This window comes from Bombina bombina, chromosome 4 (assembly GCF_027579735.1).
Source record: "Bombina bombina isolate aBomBom1 chromosome 4, aBomBom1.pri, whole genome shotgun sequence".
Taxonomy (NCBI): Eukaryota; Metazoa; Chordata; class Amphibia; order Anura; family Bombinatoridae; genus Bombina; species Bombina bombina.
Window position 1 is genome coordinate 954,355,606 of NC_069502.1, and position 21,741 is coordinate 954,377,346.

The following is a 21,741-nucleotide window of genomic DNA, read 5'->3' on the forward strand; positions in this document are numbered from 1 at the left end:
GATAAGAAACCTATAAGACTTAAAATGATACAACCTATTATTGTCAACAACTTCACAGATTGATATAGTGCACTTAAACTATCAAATTTGTATCTCTCTTATTCCCAATAGTTTATCATGTCAAATTTGGAGTTTAATCCTTTAGGAACCCTAGTTTCCAATTTGAAAATCCAGAAGATTTCTCTTTTGGCTAAAAGTTGGTCTAGGTTACCACCACATTTTGGCAGGACTATCTTTTTAATAGCACACCATCTGAAGGTGTTTAGGTTGCCATCATGAGTTTTTGCAAAATGTTGCACCAATGGAGTGGATGCCTTGCCCAAACTTTATAGTGGAGAGATGTTCCCTGATTCTTGAGTTCATGTCTCTTGACATGAGACCAATGTATTGCATTTTACACTGAATGCATGTAATAAGATATATGACATAATTGGTTCTGCAATTTAAACATGAACGTATGTCAAATTTATTACCATTCACTGTTGACTCGAAATTTTTAGTAATCTGGACATATTCACATGGGCGACAGTGATTGCGCCCACATCTATACATACCTACATGTCTAAGCCAAGAGCTATTAGTACTTGGTGACTTTTTCAATTGTGTAGGTGCCAATAATGTACCAAGAGTCTTACTTTTTTTGTATGAACATCTGATTCCTTTGTCCACTATCTTTTTAAGATGATCATCTACAGCCAAAAGTGAGAAATTTTCCTCACTATTTTTCAGATGTCATGGTATTGGGCACTGAATTCTGTTACAAAATTTACTCCATCAAACCTCTCCTTGTTAGAATCCCTCTTCTTATCAGAGGAACTGAGCAACTGGTCCCTTGGAACAAAGTCAACAACTGCTTCTGCTCTGATAATGTCTTGGTTGGGATATTTTCTCTCCCTTAATCGTTTACTGAGATCAGAAGCTTCTTTCTTATATTCAGAGGGGTTTGAGCAATTGCGCTTAAGCCTGATGAATTGGCCTTTAGCTATTGCAAACCTGATTTGCTTGGGGTGACAACTATTGCCATGTAAAATGGTGTTCCCCGTTATAGGCTTGTGATAGACGCAAGTGGCAACATCTTTATCAGTTGTACCTTTTAGCGACAAGTCCAGAAAATTGATTTCTGCTGAATTCGTCTCACAAGTAAACCTCAAACCCATATCATTCAAATTGAAAAAGTTCATAAACTGCCTGATTTCCTCTGCTTCGCCTTTCCAGACTAAAAGCAAGTCGTAAATGTACCTATAGTACAGCTTGATACTGTCTCTATAAGGATTGCTATCTCCATAGATGCGGCACAGCTCCCACCAGCCAAGATACAAATTGGCATAAGATGGCGCAAATTTTGCTCCCATGGCTGTGCCGCATCTCTGGAGATAGCAATCCCCCTCAAATTGAAAGAAATTATGAGTGAGGAGGAACCTTACCACTCTTATAATATATGCCTAGAACTCAATGGTGACATTTTAATAGTTCAGCAAAAAGAAATGGATTGCTTTTAGGCCTTTGTCATGTGGGATGGAAGAGTATAATGCCACCACATCGACAGTTAACCAAGAATAGCTACTGTCCCATTTGAATTTCTTGGTCCATGTAAAGGGGTTTGGAAAGAAATTGCAGGCTGTACCAATATTAGTTGTAGTAAAATTTAGACATTTATTGAAAACTTGGTTAAAATTCCATTCATGGAAGGCACACTGTTTTGTTATACATACAACCTCAGCACACAGGTGCTGCATCCGACGCGTTTCCTGCTTTACAACAAGCACTTCATCAGGGATACACAGCTGTTCTCCCTGTGAATATTTAAACCTCTCACATTTAACCCTTAACAATGCTGTCAGAACTTTCAATAGTCTTTCCATACTGCATTGATAATAATGTGTGATACACATATATACTTTAAAAACATATATAATAGGCAACAAAGTTATAAATATTCAACATTATAAATATTTACACAGAACTTCTAAATTATCTCAAAGATTTTATTCCCAAGCTTTTGAAGGGATCACTAACATAATGAATTTATTAGATCAAAAAAAAATATATATATAATTTAAGATCTTAGATATTTATTTTTTCCCCTTCTATTGTAATTACGTTAGAAATTTAATAAGTAGCTATTTGGATGTCAATTATATGGTACAATGATTTGAAATAGATTTTATGCCTAGAGTGGGGAGGCTGTTTACATTACTGAGTTTTATAGTTTTTATAGTTTTTAGTTGCTATAGGCAATGCACATTTTAGATACTTTCTTATGACTTATTAATTTATTTTAATTTCTAGTTATTAAAATACGCTAGAATTTCAATTCCTATCTACTTATTTCTTGTTATTTATTGTATTACCTAGTATAAGAATGATTGAAATTTATATTTTATATTTTACATATATTTGGTTTAGCCTATGAACAACTTTAAGTCCCATATTTTGTTCATACCTTTTGGGAAGCCTGTTTGGAGTTTATGTATCCAAAAAGCTTCCTTTTTATTTAGATATGCTAATCTGTCCCCTCCTGTAATTCGTTTTGTGACACAATCTATTGCTTGAAATTCAAACAAAGATAGGACATATTTCAATGAGTCTTCATCGAATGTATGGCCTGGTCTATGTCTGGAAAAATGTTCAGCAACTGGTGTTTTTGGTTCAAAAGACTCTAAGGAAAGCAAATGCTCTCGAATTCGGTCTTTTAGGGGTCTGATAGTTCTACCTGTATACTGACATCCACATAATTTGCAGGAGATAAGATAAACTACATACTTCGATGTGCATGTTAGATACTGAAATATCCTAAATTCTTGTTTTGTAATATTCGAGTGGAAGATTTCTCCCAATTTGACATGGTTACAACTTTTGCACGGTCTTACACCACATTTGGAGGTCCCATTCTTTTTAGTTAGCCAATTACGTGTGGATCCTTTTGTATTTTTTGCAAAATTTCTTTTTACATAGTTGCCTATGGTCTTGGCTCGTCTTGATACAAATGTTACACCTTCTGTTGTTATGTTTGTTAGTGAGGGTTCCTTACTTAGCATGGGAAGATACCTTTCTACAATTTTACAGATTTTATAGTACTGATTACTGTATTTTGTTGAAAAGACAAGTTGCTTATTATTACCTGTTCTTTCTCTTTGTTTGTCACTGATTAGTTCAGCCCTGTCCATTGATCTAACTAGTTCAATGGTTTCTGTAAGGGCTTTCTCTTTATATCCTCTCTTAATTAGTCTATTTTTTAGATTTTCTGCATGGGTGTTATAATCCCTGAGATTGCTACAATTTCTGCGCAATCTCATAAATTGTCCCTTTGGGATTGCTCTTTTTAGATGTGTAGGATGGTGAGAGTCTGATCGCAAAATGGTATTGCCTGAAATATCTTTTCTGTATGTTTCTGTATATAAAACATTGTTAATGGTATCTATTTTGATCTGTACATCAAGAAAAGTGATACTGTCTCTATGCCAAGTGTATGTAAATTTTAAATTCATGCTGTTGTCATTGAGAATCTTGACAAAGTTCTCTAGTTGTTTGATGTCACCTTGCCATACTACAAGGATATCATCGATAAATCTCGTGTAAAATAGAACATTATCCTTGTAGTCATTTAGTTCCCCAAATATTTTGAAAATCTCAAAATATCCAAGATAAATGTTCGCATATGAGGGGGCAAATTTCGCCCCCATTGCGGTTCCTCTATTTTGCAAATAAATGTTATTTTCAAATACAAAATAGTTGTGTGTTAGTAGGAATTTAACTGCATCAACCAAATAGTTAATGAAGACTATATCATATTCTGTATACAGCTTGAGGATCTCCTCCAGCGCCAGGAGGCCTTGTTGGTGTGGAATGCACGAATAGAGAGACACCACATCTATAGTAAGTAATAGATACGTATCTTTCCAAGCAAATTCTTCTAATTTTCTAAGAAGTTGTTTGGTGTCTCTCAAATATCCGGGCATATTCCTCACAATTGGCTGGAGGAAACCATCAATCCATGAATTTCTTGGGAATGTTAATAACATGTTTGGTGTCTTTTTTGCTGATGGCGGTCACATGATAAAATAAATTTTGAAATTTGAAAGAAAAATATCTACTGCTTATTTAAAACTTTGTGCTATTGCATTGTCTTTTTATTATGCACTTGTTTGATGCTACTGTACCTTATAAACCTTATGTGTGTTACAAATAACTTGGGGACAGTAAAGTGACAGTAAAGTCAAAATTAAACCTATTTTGATTTAGATGAAACATGGAGCTTTTAAAAGACTTTCCAATTTTATTTTATAGTTTGCTTTGTTTCCTTGGTATCCTTTGTTAAAAAGCTATGTATACTGAATCCGCAATGCACTACTGCCTCTTGTAATTGGCTCACTCGATATGTTCAGCTAGCGCCTAGTATTACATTGCTGCTTATTCAACTAAGGATACCAAGAGAATACAACAAATTTGATGATAGAAGTAAATTGGAAGTGGAGTACTCACTTGCCTGATAATCACATTGTAGTGGCTTTCTGTGTAAAATTCCAATAACAATGATATTAAGCAGAAGGGTTTACATGACTTATTCTGGAAAATCCCAGAAAACAAAGTGTATATGTAATGTTTGGTATAAACAGCACACAATGTGTCAAAACATTCTAAGCCTCCGGAGTGAATGTTGCCACTGCCAAGTGCTGAAGAATGTTTTGTGTATATTGTATTTTGTTCTAGGTGAGGCTCAGCCATGAAAAAAAATATATCTTCTATAGCAGAGCAGATATTTGTTTTCATAATATATTTATCTTTTGAAGCACCATCAATAAAGCTCTTAACTGGTAAATATTTGTGCAGAAATTAATGAAATTGTTAGTGAGCTATAAACCATATTTCATGGCATTAATCTTTCAGATAATCAATTTAAAAAGGTCATATTACATTTAAACAGATACAGGAAGTACACTATTAAAGGGATAGTAAACCCCAAAATGTTATTTTATGATTCATATAGAACATACAATTTTAAGCAACTTTCCAATTTAATCTATTATCAAATTGTCTTCATTCTCTTATTATCCATTGCTGAAGAGACAGCATTGCACTACTGACAGGAAGCTGAAAATATCTATTTAGCCAATCACAAGAGACAAATGTGTGCAGGTGTTCTAAAATAAGTTGTCTACCATAAGAGTGTGTCCACCACGTCACTTCTGGTGACGTGTAATCAGCTGCTGGAGGGGTGCGCATGCGCAAGAGGCCCAACCTCCTACAATCAGCTGTTTCCAGCCGCTGAATAGTTACATCTGTAATTAACTTCCATAATCCCGATGTATATTGTTTCATTAACAGACCTAAATCAGAAGAAGCATGGTCGCCACATTGTAGGTCCTTTTACATATTCTATAACGTAAAAGTCCCTGCATCAACAAACTTACCTTTTATATTACAACAAGCCTGCTCTAATAAATTACACTTATCTATATATTCTGTTTGTTTTTACTCTCTGTCCCAGTTTTGTCCCAAGAGTCCTCTTTTTCTGTCTCCCCGTCCTCCCATACACAGCGGGTGGTGTTTGCACCCTGCCATTCACTGTACTACTCGCTCAGGAAGTGAGGGCTCATTCAGACAGGAGTCCCACTTGTGTGCGCTGCTATGGAGTTTGAGGAGCTGGGTATCCGTGAAGAGTGTGGGGTGTTTGGCTGCTTAGCATCAGACAAGTGTCCCACACAGCTGGATGTGACCTACACAGCCCCATGTTATAACCGTTGTTCTAAAATAAGTTACCTTAAACAGCTGCTTGTTGCTGCCACTCCCAGTTTGCCGTCAGTCAGCCTATACAGACGGGTAACTGCTGCCATCTCCTCCGCTTACACTGGTGCGTCATGCAGCTACACCCGTCATTGCTACCCGTTGCACATAGTTTAAATCGGCTGTTTTAAGGAGGTTGAGCCTCTAGCGCATGCGCAGTGAGCGCCACAAACCTCCAGCAGCTGATTCACGTCACCGGAAGTGACGTGGTATACACATTCTTATGCGGTAGACAACTTATTTTAGAACACGGGTACTAATTAGCAGCAGCTCCCACTTGTGTATAATATGTGCGTATTCATTTTTTTTTAACAAGGGATACTAAGAGAATGAAGCACATTTGAAAATAGAAGTGAATTTAAAAGTGTCTTAAAATGACCTGCTCTATCTGAATCATGCAAGTTTAAGTTTGACTTTCCTATCCCTTTAAGCAGCTAATTGCGTTACTTCATATCTTAATGCTTGTAGTACATTTCCCAGAACCATTATTGACATGAGAAAAAATAATAAATTATGTTTATAACGGAAATCTTATCTAGATGTTTGTTTACATTGAATTATTTATCCTACTTATCAAACAGAGACACATTTAATAATCTCATTATTTAAAGGAACAGTTTAGTAAAAAATGAACTTTCATGATTCAGATAGGGCATGCAATTTTAAACAACTTTCCTATTTATTTTTATCATCAATTTTGCTTTGTTCTCTTAGTATTCTTAGTTGAAAGCTAAACCTAGGTAGGCTCATACTCTATGCTAATTCCTTAGCCCTTGAAGGCCACCTCTTATCTAAATGCATTTTGACAGTTTTTCACAACTAGAGGGCGTTAGTTCATGTGTGCTATATAGATATCATTGTGCTCTTGCATGTGTTGTTACCTAGGAGTCAGCACTGAGTGGTTGAAAAACCAGTCTGGACCTGATCAAATCCCAGCAATGCTGTTGAAGCTCAGTGCGCCGGCAATTGCTAAGCCTGTCACAACCCTAATTAACGAATCCTTGGTGTCTGGATACTTACCTAAACTCTGGAAAACAGCAAAAGTAGTAGTGCCTATTCATAGAAGTGGGGAGTTAACCTTGGTTTCTAACTATCGCCCTATATCATTGCTCCCAGTATTGTAAAAAATCTTAGAAAAATGCGTCCATACGCAATTATGCGAGTATTTCCAACTTTCTAACTATCTGACCCCTGATCAATCAGGTTTTCGACCAAATCACTCCACTACAACTGCCCTCCTAAAAGTTTGCAACGACATCCAAACTGGCATGGAACAAGGACACCTAACTGGAGCTATTTTCCTTGATTTTGCTAAGGCTTTTGACACAGTGGACCACGACATACTACTGCTCAAACTAAAATACTCTGGTATTGCTGATCGTCCGTTAACCTGGTTTAGATCATATGTATCGGATCGATCACAATATGTCTCTGTTTCTAACAGTGACTCCCTCCCTCTCCCTGTCACGTGTGGTGTTCCCCAAGGTTCCATTCTCGGCCCTCTACTATTCACATTATTTATAAATGATTTGCCTTATGTCTGCAAATCCTCAACTGTACACATGTACGCAGACGACACGGTAATCTATGCAAACAAATCTGATCTGCCGCAGCTTGAAGCAGTGCTCCAAGACCAGTTCACAGAGGTAGAAAAGTGGATCTCAAAAAACAAACTCTTCCTAAACACTGACAAAACTGTCACAATGATCTTTGGAACTGGGCCTAAATTACACAAATTACAAAATTCCCATCTATGCATCAAAACAAAATCCAATTGCACGCTGACCGCAGTCCACTCTTTCAAATACTTGGGTATGTTCTTAGACCCTAATCTATCTTTTGGCCTTCACATAGAAAAACTTGCATCTAAACTTTATCCAAAATTAGGTGCCCTGTACAGAAACAAATCTTGCCTCAGCCCTACAGTAAAGGAAAAGATTGTACAGCAAATGTTGATGCCTATCATGGATTATGGGGACGTAGTATACGCACCTGCACCGCAAACTCACCTTAATAAACTTAATACATTGTATAACTCGTTCTGCCGCTTTGTGCTACAATGTAACTATAAGACCCACCATTGTGACATGCTAAAAGAACTAAACTGGCTGACGCTGGAATCCAGACGCACCCTCCATCTTTCCTGCCTTGTGTTTAAGTGCCTTTCTGGAAAGCTCCCACCCTACCTGAGCAGAATGCTCTCCCCGGCTATTCCCACCTCCTATAACCTCTGATCCAGTACCAGCACATTATTTAGCTTGCCTCAATACAAAAAGAAAGCAGCTCGATCCTCCTTTTCCTACCGAGCGCCACAGTTATGGAATGACCTCCCGCACACTTTCAAACCTTCCCCAAGCCTAATATCTTTAAGAGATCCCTCTCTACATATCTCAAAGCAGAATGCACCTGTCATGGTTGATTATATATTTCTTATCTGTTCTATGTAAAATTTTTGCATCTATTGTGTATTATTATTGTTTTTGAATTTTATTGTACCCTATTGTATCAATGCAATGTTTTGTGGACCCATCTCAATGTATCCTTCCTGGTAAAATATTTTATAAATAAATAAAATGCAAGTCTGTCAAAAGAACTGAAACAAGAGGGCAGTCTGCATGCATAGATAAAAGGTAATCACAGAAGTAAAAAGTGTGTTAATATAACAATGCTTGTTATGCAAAACTGGGGAATGGGTAATAAAGGTATTATCTATCTTTTCAAACAACAACATTTTTTGGTGTAGACTGTCCCTTTAATGTTTTCTATTTACACATGATTTTTCAGCTAAATAGTTTAATATCATTCTTTTACAAACCTCTCTAGCAGCCAAACTGTTAAAAGGGCAGTGTATGTTTAACTCCTGTGTGTATATATTGGCAGGGAGAGTGGTATTTAAAGCCAGACACTACTTAGTTTTCCTGTATGAGTGTAGCATTACATTTTATTTTGTGGTTTTCATCCAGTAAGTCAAAGCTATGTAAAAAGTAGAGAAAAAGAAATCTGCTGATTTAGCATTCTGGGCATGCCACTAAAATTAGGTATTATTAAAGAAGGAAAGAGAATTCCATGGCTTCATACCATTATAAAAAAAAAACAAAAAAAAAAAAAACAAGAAAGTTAAAAATTCAGGCAGTGAGCATTTAAATGGTTAGGATTTGGAAAACATATACTTTTGCATTAGTATTGGTGTAGAATTTACGTGAACTGCCATATGGTGCTTTAATAAAAACTAGGATTTGGACCCCTGTACCTTAGATAACCTAGATGCCCTCATGCGCTGTATTGGTGGTGTAGTTTATGAAGATAATCCCTCTTATCCCTCTTTTCTGGCTCGAGATTTACAAAAACACTGAGCCCTGTTTAATTATAGACCTATACAAATATGGTAAATTCTAGCATGCCGTGGGCGGATAGAGGCGCTTAAGTTAGCACCGAAGCTGATGCAAAATAAAAGGTACCTATTCATCTTTTTTTTTATTTATTTTTTATTGATGAATGAAGGTTGCCTTCATTTTTAATGATGGTAAATCCTAGTGTTTTTGAAACTCTAGCATTTACCATCACTTTAAAGGGATATGAAACCCAAAATGTTTATTTCATGATTCATATAGGGCATACAATTTTATCAACTTTTCAATTTACTTTCATTATCTAATTTGCTTTGTTTGCAATCCTTTGTTGAAAAGAATACCTTTGATAGGCGCAGGAGCAGCAAAGCACTACTGGGAGCTAGCTGCTGATTGGGTGCACATATATGCCTCAAAAATACCTGGACTTTTATAATATAGGATTTGTTGATGCTATTCTACTCTATTTAATGGTTATTTAATTTTAGTTTCTCAACCTATGGTATGTATACTCCTGGTGGTACTTAGGACACTGGCAAGGGGTACTCCAGGGATTGGCCTTTGTGATTTTTTTTCCCCTGATGAAGATATCTTAAACATGACATATCAAAGAACGCTATGTTTCCCATCTCTTCCCTCAAGCACTCATAACAGGTTAGAGTGTGAGTATTTCCCTGCCTATGTTACACCACTGCTCAATCACTGATTCACCACAAATTGCTAAAACCTTAGATTCTGGCTTGTTACTGGCATATAATAGCTGGAGTTGAGCTTCACTGATATGAACAGATAAAGTGTATTACTGTGACCAAGTGGCAGATAAATGTGCTGCAGTAAAATGAGACATATACACTTTGTATGAAATAGTTAATAAAAATATGGTACCATAAATATTAATTCCCTCATCCATGCAGAAAAGTTTATCTTTTTTTTTTTTTTTAATTTAAGAAGCACATTAATTGCATATAAATGTTAATATCAATTGACTATATATCTGTGTTCTATCTGTTATTTATTATCTGTTATAATAATATATTCTGGAAAACATAAAACAAATATCTAATTTCTATATATTTACTTCATTAATATATCTGATACAAGTTTGTGAAATCAACTGATACATATGATTTCCATTTTTGCTCATGTTAAAGTGAAGGTCCATTTTGATGATTTCATCCTTTTTTGTAGCAAGTACCCAGTAGACAGTTTTTTTTCCTATAGACCCCAACTGTAGCACAAATATTATTGATCTTTAAAGTGAAGGTCCATGTTGATGAATTAGTGCCCGGTTTTTAATAAACCTATTAAAAACAAGGGCACTTTAATTCATCAAAATTTACATTTCACTGTTTTCTTCAAAAACTTACCTTTTAATCTTGGCCTGATGCAACGCTGTGATTGGAGGAACCCGGATTCGTCATTTTGGACCTGCGAAGACGGCTTGCGACGGGCAGAGGAAGTGCTGGAGCGGCTGCCAGTTTTTGAAGAAAACAGTGAAATGTCAATTTTGATGAATTAAAGTGCCCTTGTTTTTAATAGGTTTATTAAAAACCAGGCGCTAATGCATCAACATGGACCTTCACTTTAAAGATCAATAATATTTGTGCTACAGTTGTGGTCTATAGGAAAAAAACTGCTACAAAAAAGGATGAAAAAAACTGCTTTAAAGGATATTGTTCTGTTCTCATATTGTAGGAAAAAAAAACATTTGAACAATTGATAAAAATTACAATTTGTCAATTATTTGTTACGTTGGCCTGTTTAAATGCAAATTACAAGTTAAATAAAATATTGTTTCTATTCAATATGTGTCAATAAAGCTTTTCAAACCATGTGATGGCAATAGAAGGCTTAAAGGGGCATGGAAGTCAACTTTAAATTTATAAGATTACAGATAGTTAAAAAAAACTTACCTTTTTGAAACTTTTATAAATACAAGCTATATATTTTTACTACTCATAATTACAAATTTAAGGCAAAATGTTTCACTTTCATTTAAAGGGAACAGTAAACACTGTGTGTGTTATTTACCTTATTTACCTCAGGAATAAGGCAGGCACACATTTTAGTTACTGCCAGAAATTTGGAGCTATCTTGTTATATATAACTTCAGAAATTTTCAGACCAAGCATAAAAATAGGGTCGCAAAGGAATGTGGTAACATAGTACTGGGTCTTAGGAAAAAAGTAAGAAGAACCCTGGATTAAAGGGACACAAAGGGGAAAATTGAAATGTGCATGGGTACAGTTACATTTTAAATAGAAACATTTTTAAATATACTTCCATTAGCAAAAATGCTTCTAGTTAAATATATTACTGGTTTTCAGCAGCATACACACATATGCTGTGAGTGCCTGTGCACCAGTATTTATACACCACACCTTCTCAGAGTCCGCAGTGGCTAGTATATTCACTAACACTACCAGCTCTCTGAGCAGTCTTAGTATTTGAATCCTGATGCTCTAGTCACACACATATATATTTTTATCTTTGTATCCCTTTAACTTATCAGACTTAAATAACAGTATAAAGGGCAAAATAGATAATGAAATATTCCTTAGATGTATTTGAACAAAAGAGCACTTTGTTTAAAACTATATCCAGTGGAGCTTGTGGTAAATCTCTAAAAAAATAAATGCTCTATATTCCCCTTCGTTAAACTAATATCTTTTGCTTGTACTGGAATTAAGTCTTGCATGTATTTACTTCTATGTTTTTGTTTTATATGATAGACCAGCCGCAGTTTGCTATGGGATGGACCAGGAAGAGGAGAACAAATATGTGTCCCAGCTTCAAGAGGTTTTTACCAGCTGTGACACAACAGGAACTGGATATCTGGACAAAGAAGAGCTGACAGATCTGTGTCACAAACTTCATCTTGGTGAACACCTGTCGTTGCTCTTGCAGACACTTCTAGGAAATGACCACTTTGCCAGGGTAAGCTAAGGTTGGCTGGGTAATTTCTATCTAGTCAAAACCTATAACACGTAACTTATTATGGTTATGAGCTTATGACCTTGTGTGAGTGTTTCACGTATTAGTGAGACATGAGTTAGTTTTGCCTCATGCAGGGCAGCCTGCATGCATTATATGGTTCTTACAAGTACCGCATGGGCCAGTGATGGGTGACCAGATTAATTTTGGGAAAACTGTGATTAAAGGGACAGTATACACCAATTTTCATATAACTGCATGTAATAGACACTACTATAAAGAAGAATACGCACCGATACTGATCTAAAAATCCAGTATAAAACCTTTTTAAACACTTACTTAGAAGCTCCCAGTTTAGTACTGTTGATTAGGTTAGGCTGGGACACAAGAACAGCAGACATTCCCTCCTTCCTTGCATATGAAAAGACAGATTATACTAAAAGGAGCCACAGGAATCTGTAGACATCATTATACATATAAAACTTTTGGGCTTGGTTAGGAGTCTGAAAATCAGCCTAATGTTTTTTTTTATATATATATATATATATATATATCAAAGTTCAAACAGGATAAGCACAGTCCTTCATAAGCCAACATCCACCAGGGTGCACATCTAAACGTAGTAGTGTATCCAGCTGAAAAAAAAAATGGCACTCTCTGGGCTTGTGTAAAAAAATTACCTTTATTATTACCAATTAAAAAGTGGCATAACGTTTCGGGATTCTTATACATGATTCACCTCAGTGAATAGTGTATATATATATATACACACTGTATATAAACATATTTATATACACACATATATATATATATATATATATATATATATATATATATATATATATATATATATGTGTGTGTGTGTATATAAATATTTTTATATACAGTGTGTATGTGTATGTATATATATATATATATATATATATATATATATATATATATATATATACATACATACATACATACATACATACATACATACATACATACATACATACATACATACATATATAAAAATATAAACGTAGGGGGTGGAGCTAGCCACCTAGCAGAGAGGACGCATAGGTGTGGAGCTCCGTGCTAAAAATATTATAAACTCACAAGAAAGTGCTTTTTGAGGATAAAAAAAAGAAAAAAAAAAAGAAAAACACTAAAAGTGACTTTATTGTTCCCAGTTAGAGACACTATCTAATACCCGGGTTTGTGTACCCCCCATACCCCGTGGATCCCCATCGGTCACAGGATTCCCCTGTCCTGGCAGCAACGCAGACCTGAGCGGTGGAGAGAGCCGGGTGTGTATCAGCAGCTAGGAGACCAACCTATATGTGGGATTGTTTGACCAGCACCTCCGGAGGGTCGGGGCTCCGCTCCGGAGTGCTGGCTGTGTGAGCGGTGTCTCAAGTGAAACTCTCACCGTAAACAACGTGGGCGCTCATTACCTGCCCACTCTCTGGACTTCATCTGGGGTTGAAAGGCCGTCGGCCCCCTTTTATGGCTCCCCGGGGCAACATCTAACGGGAAAGTGAGCCCTCTTGCAAAGACCTCCCTCCTGGCTTGCTCTGCTTGCGGCAGGAACCTCCGCGACCCGGCGGCAACTGTGGAGGCGCGAACGGTGGCCATCTTGCCTCCTCTTTCTGTCCCATTTGCGGATTCCAGCGTGGGCTACCTGAGAGGCCTTGGAGAGCAGCCTAGCAGCGTGAAGTTGGAGATCACTAGCAGAGGAGGAGGAGATCCGGAATGTGCTTGTGCCTTAACACACCTCGGTGAGCAGCTTGTACAGATTTTCAAACCGGCAGCTCTGCAAGGAAGGCAAGAACGACCGCCATCTTGGGCCTGCATGCCCTCCCTATCTCTGTGCCCTGCATACTAGCACCTTCTGCCTCATTTGGCCTGCAGTCACTGGTGCTTACCAGGCATAGGTTCCGGTAACTGCCCCATTGCTGATCAGCTGCTAAGACCTGCAGGGCCCTCATGCACGTGAAGTGATCAGGTACTGCTCTTTTATTTTCTCTTGGGTCTCAATTTGTTTTACCCCACTCCACTCTTAACCATAAGTCAGTGCTGAGGGGCCCTTCCCCTATTTATACCCACCAAGCCCAAACTGCTATTCTAGGGACTGCCTATTCTGGACTTCATCTGCCCCCTGTGTGGCCCCCAAGGATAAAACCCAGACTGAGACTTATAAGTGGCTCTCTTACCCCTTGGGGATTGCTTTATACACTGACCATCCCCTTTAATAATCCCTTGGGTCTCAGATTTCTTGGTGTCAATCTCAAATCTCTGCTGCTGCGTCAGCATAAGTATCTCTGCCGCCCTGGCGCAGAGTGGAGTGTATTGTATTTTATTTTTGTGTATTTGCAGGTCTCACTCACACACACCTTGAAAGAAGTATTGTATGTATCTCACATCCTGTAATTTGTACCCCATCTAATTTGCCCTGAGGTGCTGCCTTCTTTCAGCAGATACATTGATACAGCATATCTTTAGTGGGACTTTAGAATTCATTTTACTGTAGCAGCCTATCCCACTATTGTGTAAAACTACTGCTGCTGCGTCGGCCTGTGTGCCTTTGGGCTTTCAGCCCAAAGTGGAGTGTTATTTTATTTAAATATCTGTCTAACCATTGCTTTTATCTACAGGTCCCATCTACAGCAGTAAACCTACTATCTGCAATTTACAGGTTAGGAATTTAACTACTTGACTTTATTTGTCTTTGCATAAAACGTTGTGTTACCACTGTATTGTTATTAGCTGGTTAGATTCATATTCACTGCTTTAGATACACTAGCACAGGGGGGGCGGGGAATTCGGCCTGGTTCTTCTGGCTCCCCTATCGCACCTCCCCCTTTCCGATCCAGCTTGTCTGGATTGGTCACGTCCCACCTCCTTTTCCCTTCCTTTTGGTCGAATCCCACTTCCCGAGGTGTGTGGGGGGATCCTGGGGCCCTCCCCCTCCCCCCCTCTTCATCTTCTCTAGAAGGCTACTGAACTGACTTATTTTGAACAGCTGGCTCAGTCAGCAGCTACCATGTTTTAAGTGTTAATACCTCCCATGGGTTATACCTAGCCCCGCTCTCTATCTCATTTATGCATTGCAGTATTGAAGCACTAAACCTTGATTATTGTAATTCCTACTAGCTAGTTCCTATGTGTTAGCGGCTTCTCTCTTGGGTCCCGGAGTGGTCAAGGTAGACTATCATTCCAGTCAATAACTGCTCCAAAAAAGTACTAGCCATGCCTCACGCATCTAAAAGAAACCCTAGAACTCCCGCAGCAATCAAGAAAACGGTGCTCGACCATTTCTCTCAACCTCATAAAGACTCTCTTCCTCTGCGGAAGGAAGTAAGCGACCCAGAGTCGCAAGACGAGGATTCCCAATCAAGCTCCCACTCTGGAGCCCACTTAAACCACTACATTACAGAGAGCACACTACAAAAGATGCTAGCGGCCCAAACCAAATCCATCACAGCCGAGATTCAGAGGAGCTCAGCAGAACTTAGGAAAGACATCGGCGAGATGGGCGACAGGATTGACACCTTAGAAAGACAACATGATGACCTAGCCACAGACAATTCCAACATCCTTGCATACGCTGAAAACCTGGCAGAACAGATCTCCCAACTCGAACTAAAGCTGGCAGATGTGGAAGATAGAGCCAGAAGAAATAATATACGATTTAGAGGTATACCCGAGTCAGTTCTGCCAGGGAACTTACAGGAATTTCTCATAACCCTCTTCACTGCTCTGCTTGGCCCCCTAGAGGGCGATAGTCACAATATGGAGCGAGCACACAGGGCTTTGAGGCCGAGGTCAATGTCTTCTGACAGACCACGAGATGTGGTGGTCTGCTTTCACAACTTCAAATTCAAAGACCGCTTGATGCAGGCATCTTATAACAAACCCAGTCTACCCGATGATTTCAAAGATATTCAACTCCTCCCTGATCTCTCATCGCATACACTACAACAGCGCAAATTGTATGCTCCTATCACTACACAACTCAGGAAGGCCAACATCAAATATAGATGGGGATTCCCCACTAAACTAATAGTGACAAAGGACAACCAGGCTCATGTTATTTCCTCTCCTTCGGTGGGCAGTACTCTTCTGGCTAACTGGGGTCTACAACCTGTGGCTGAACCTCAGACAGTTATCCAATCCAAGCTACGTGTTTCAGCCCCAGCTTGGTCTGTTAGAGAGCAGAGACCCAAACGCCAAAAACCTAATCCACCTGACCACATTCCGAGGCCTCAAGCCTCACCTACCTGATATCCCACTGGACACATGTTCATATGTTAATTGGTTTTTGCTAACACTTATTATCTGTATGCAAATGTTTGTGTTTACCTGTTCAGAATAGTGCGGGTTGGCTGGCCTCTAGCTGGACCGCCAGAATTGAAACTAGCCAACATCCACATGGAAAATTACCATGAACGATGTGGCGGTCCGGACGGATGCCTAGCCTCCCTGTACTCTTTTAGAGAGCGGGGCTATACGTTTATTAGCCCATTCTGTTGGTTTGGTTTAGCTCCCCCCCCAGACTTTGGAACCCACGCTTGGGTCCCACTTAGGTGGACTACTTCCACCAGCCTCCCTTTCCTCACCTTCTCTTCCATACCCCTTACCTCCCCTACTGATCCCCCCAACTACCTTAACTTTTAAGAGTTCAAAGTGCACAAATGGCGCCCCTTAGGTTTCTGACACTAAATGTAAGAGGTCTAAACACCTTTGGTAAACGTAGCTTGCTAACTAGAACACTAAAATTCCACAAGGCTGACGTAGCCTTTCTCCAGGAAACGCACCTCTTAGGGGATGCCTCTCCCGGCCCGTCATTCCGGGATTATCCCGTGGTAAAAGCTGCCTCTTACTCTAAGAAAGCCAGAGGCGTTGCTATCCTCATTAACAAAAGAGTGGCCTTCGAACCGCTTCATGAGTTCAGAGATCCACAAGCAAGATACCTTATCCTGATATGTAACCTCGACCATGTCACTTACACCTTAGTATCTGTATATCTGCCTAACACCCTCCAGCCCAGATACCTGAAGAAAATCTTACATAAAGTGGACCAAGTTAGACAAGGCAGGGTAATAGTGGCAGGTGACCTGAATATGGTGTGGGATGGCGGCCTTGACAGACAGACAAAATTACCTAAAAAGAGCTCCTCTTGCCCAGAGTCCATTAGCCGTAGATTCCGTGAGCTTATGTCCCAATTCAATTTTTTCGATGCTTGGAGATCTCTGCATCCTCTGGACAGAGACTACACTCACTATTCTATACCCCACTCCACACACTCTAGACTAGATTACATGTTTTGTCACCCAGACTCCTTAGACCTTATACTTCACACAAAGATCTGTGCGTGTCCATGGTCAGACCATGACATGGTTTTAATGGACATAGAGTCGCAGAACACCATCAGGCCCAGACCCAACTGGAAACTACCCCACACACTTCTATCCGACATCCCCTTTAGAGAGGGACTTAGGAAAGAGATAAACTTCACCTTACAAATCAATGACACACCTGGAATTCGGGAAGATACTCTGTGGGGAGCCTTTAAGGCCACCACTAGAGGCTTCTTTATTCAAAAACAAGCCCACTTGAAGAAACAGGCAGGCCTCTCCTTGTCTCAAGCCCACCGTAAACTTAGGGATCTTGAATCGCAAAGTCATAAAGCAGACAACATACAAATTAAGGAGGAGATTAGAAATGTGAGGAGACATATATGCAAGTTGGAATATACCAAAACCCAAAATAACTTGCTCAAATTGAAACAGCTATTCTACACTAAGGGTAATAAGGCTGACACAATCTTAGCGAATAAATTAAGACACCGCACTAGCAACTCTCGCATTCACGAAATTAAACAAGGTGCTCAATCCTACAAACTCCCATCACATATAGGCCAACAGTTCAACAAGTATTACTCAACACTGTATAACATCCAAAATGATACCTCATTCCAGCCAGCCCCATCAGAGGCTATAGGCCCCTTCCTGCGCTCCTTAAGACTACCTACTCTAGATGAGGCTACTGCTGATAGCTTAGATGGCCCGGTCACGCCCCAAGAGATTAAATTCGTTATTAAAAATTTGAAGTCTCTCAAAGCCCCTGGACCGGACGGTTTTACCGCAATCTTCTATAAAACATACCTCCGGGAGATTGTCCCCATCCTGACCAGATTCTATAACTTAGCTGGAGATGAAGGAAAATTCCAAAAAGAGTTCCTAGAGGCCTCCATTACCACAATTCTCAAGCCCAACAAAGACCCAACACTCTGCGCTAGCTATAGGCCCATATCTTTGATTAATACCGACGTTAAAATATATGCAAAAATTTTAGCAAATAGGCTCGCAAGACTCCTCCCCTCACTTATTAACCCGGACCAGGTTGGCTTCATACCTGGAAGGGAAGGCCCTGACAATACGAGAAGGCTCCTTAATATTCTCTTAGAAGCCAAAAGACTCAACAAACCAATTGCAGTGCTCTCCCTCGATGCTGAGAAAGCATTTGACCGGGTCAGGTGGGACTTCCTGTGGGAAGTTCTAAAGACCTTTTGCTTCCCGGCCTCCATCATCCAAGCAGTACAAGCCCTGTACTCGGCCCCTACGGCCTCAGTTAGGGGACTGGGATTTCATTCCTCTCCCTTCCCTATCTCAAATGGCACCCGACAGGGTTGCCCTTTATCACCCATCCTATTTGCGCTGGCCATTGAACCGCTCGCTGCTGCCATTAGAGCTGACAAAGAGATATCTGGAGTTATCCTGCATGGAACAGTCCACAAAGTGGCTCTGTTCGCGGATGACACCACCATATTTTCCGCAAACCCCCTCAGTGAGATACCTAAACTCCTATCCACACTAGATACATTCAGTAGCCTATCCTTTTATAGGCTAAATCAATCCAAAACCGAACTCTACACACAGGGTTTCCCGGACTCTGTCACTAATTCACTACGAGACAAATACAACTTTGTTATCAATAATACGTATGTCTCCCACTTAGGAGTCAAACTCTCTAACTCCATCCCCAACCTTATCTTGAATAACTATAAGCCCCTTTTAACCGAATTACATACTCTAACCAGTCAATGGAATTTCCGCTCCATCTCTTGGCTGGGTCGGATAACAGCTCTTAAAATGAGCTATCTTCCAAAACTAACATATATTATGCGTTGCCTCCCTATCAGAGTACCTAGAGCCCTACTCACTCAGTTTCAGGGCGCCTGTACCAAATATATATGGCAAAATAAGCCTCCACGAGTAGCCCATAGGCTTCTGCAGTATCCTAGAATACATGGGGGAGTGGCCTCCCCATCTATATTCAGATACTATGAGGCCGCCATGCTCACGCACATTACCCAATGGGGCGTAAAGGACTCTGATAGTAGATGGAGGTCAATTGAACAGGCCTCCCTACCCTTCGACCTCACCCTGAGGGATCTGATTTGGACCCCTCCACACTGCCGAAGAACCTTAGGTATAGAAAATCAGATAATCCGAGAATGCCTAGCCTCTTGGGAACTTCTGAGACATTACTCCCAGGTGGCCCCCCACCCATCCCCTATCACTTCATTGACTGGCCTCTTATCTGGCCTTCCTGACTCCCACCCCTCGACGTGGCTGAGACTGGGTGTCTCGAGAGTAGCTGACCTTTGGTCCTCATCTTCTCACGATTCGTTTATACCCTTTACCCAAATTGGCAGCTCATCACCTCCCCCACTTTATATGCGATTCGAATATGTCAGAGTCCTCAGCTTTCTGACTAGTTGGGGCTTTAAACCATCTCTCTCTAGACCACCAACCATCTGGGAAGCCAGATGGCAACAGGGATTGAGGCTAGGTAAACCACTATCTCTCCATTACTCCATCATGGAGGGCGCATCCCCTACAGACAAAGCTACACATATCACTAAATGGGAACAGAAACTCGAGTTCATTGCCCCCACCAAAGAATGGCACCGTACATTACTCCTCACAAATAAAACCCTCCACTGTGTCACTATGCATGAGAACTACATTAAATTACTCACACAATGGTACCTGGTGCCTGCTAGATTAGCTACAATTTTCCCTGGGGCATCTCCTATCTGCTGGAGAGGTTGCGGTGGGATAGGAGACATGGCACACATTTGGTGGACTTGCACCAAATTGAGGCCCATCTGGAATAAGTGTTTCTCAACTCTTGTTTCTATGGGTATCTCCCTCCCCAATACACCGGAGGTCGCCTTACTCCATATAGGTATCTGCAAACTCCCTAGACACTATGCTTCATTAAGCATCTATTTCTTTTCGGCTATCAAACTCAATATAGCCAAGGCCTGGAAAAGAACTAGCCCCCCATCTTGGTCTGACATCACCCAAACCATGGCCTATATCTACACCATGGAAAAACCTATCTACTACTCCAAGGGTAAAGTCGATTTTTTTGAACTGATTTGGGCAGAATGGAAAGATAGATTTGACACGACCTGGCTCCCTAGATTTGAGACTTAGTCTATTATACCTTTACTCAGCAATGTCGGTACGACATCCCACACCTATCTAGTTTTAATTAGTGTCCATTACAGGTTTATTTCCTTGGTCTTAGACCCTACCCTCTCCCCTCCCCCTCCCCTCTCCCCTCTCCCATGGATGACCCCCCCCCCTTTCCCCCCCTTTTTTTTTTTTTTTTCTTTTTCTCTTTCTCTTTTCTTTTTTCTCTTCTTTTCTTCTTTTCAGTTACTTCTGACTTAAGTGAACAATTCTGTAATACCCTTACTTTGGATATAGAGGTTACATATGTTTATTTAATCCATTTATGCATATACTGTGTCTCCTTATGTATCCATTCTTTTTGTCATGTTACTGAAATAGTACGCTTTGGTCGTACTAATGTTGTATTTGTTTATCTCATCTGAAAAATCTATATATATTTATAAAAAAAAAAAAAAAAAAAAAAAAAAAATATAAACGTAGAAAAGACGAGCACTCCAGATATCAGGTCACAAATGCCTGGGGTACAACAGAAAAAAATGTAGATGCAAAAGAGGAGTGCACTCACCAGGACTTTTTAACGATTCATTTCCTAAGATGTGAACGTTTTCAGGGGTTTAGCCCCCTTCTTCAGACATACAAAAACAAATGTGCACAATCCAACACCAGACACCCTTATAACAGTAAGACCATCCAATCACACGCTCATCTAATCACACGCGTATACCAATATAGTAATAACTGTAAAAGACTACATATAGGCATATCAGCATATTAAAAAGCAATAAAGTATTACTACAGTAAAGTCTGTGTATATTGCTGAGCGGATACGTGTACAGGTCAGAGCTAGCGTGTATGTAACTATAGTTCAGAGCCTGCTAGACAGCATAACAGGCGCACCTATCACCATCAAGCATATCAGACACAAGTACCCAAGGGTCATGATATAGACCACAAGCCGAGTCAAATGCGTTGGATGGTGAGGGAGCCTAAACAGTGTTAGCACAAAGTGTAAACAAGAACGGTAATAGATACCGCTGATCCACATAAGGGAAGACTAGGTAATGCACAGTACCCTGACATAAATCCAATAGTTACAATAAGCCCAAACTGTATCAAACCCTGAATAACTGGTAATCTACCGTAAGGTTATATGGAGATACAATGTGTGTAGAATCAAGCAGTCACATCCTAAACTGGAG

General features: G+C 39.6%; 1 protein-coding gene across 2 annotated transcripts in view; it reads left to right on the forward strand.

The window, feature by feature from the left end:
• Positions 1-21,741, forward strand: part of NINL (ninein like) — a 373,652-nt gene that overhangs the window by 66,542 nt on the left and 285,369 nt on the right. For both annotated transcript variants that reach the window (XM_053711960.1, XM_053711961.1), the window contains exon 2: positions 11,864-12,068. In XM_053711960.1, the coding sequence (XP_053567935.1) occupies positions 11,886-12,068 (183 nt within the window). In that variant the 5' untranslated portion in view covers positions 11,864-11,885. The remainder of the gene's footprint in view (positions 1-11,863; positions 12,069-21,741) is intronic.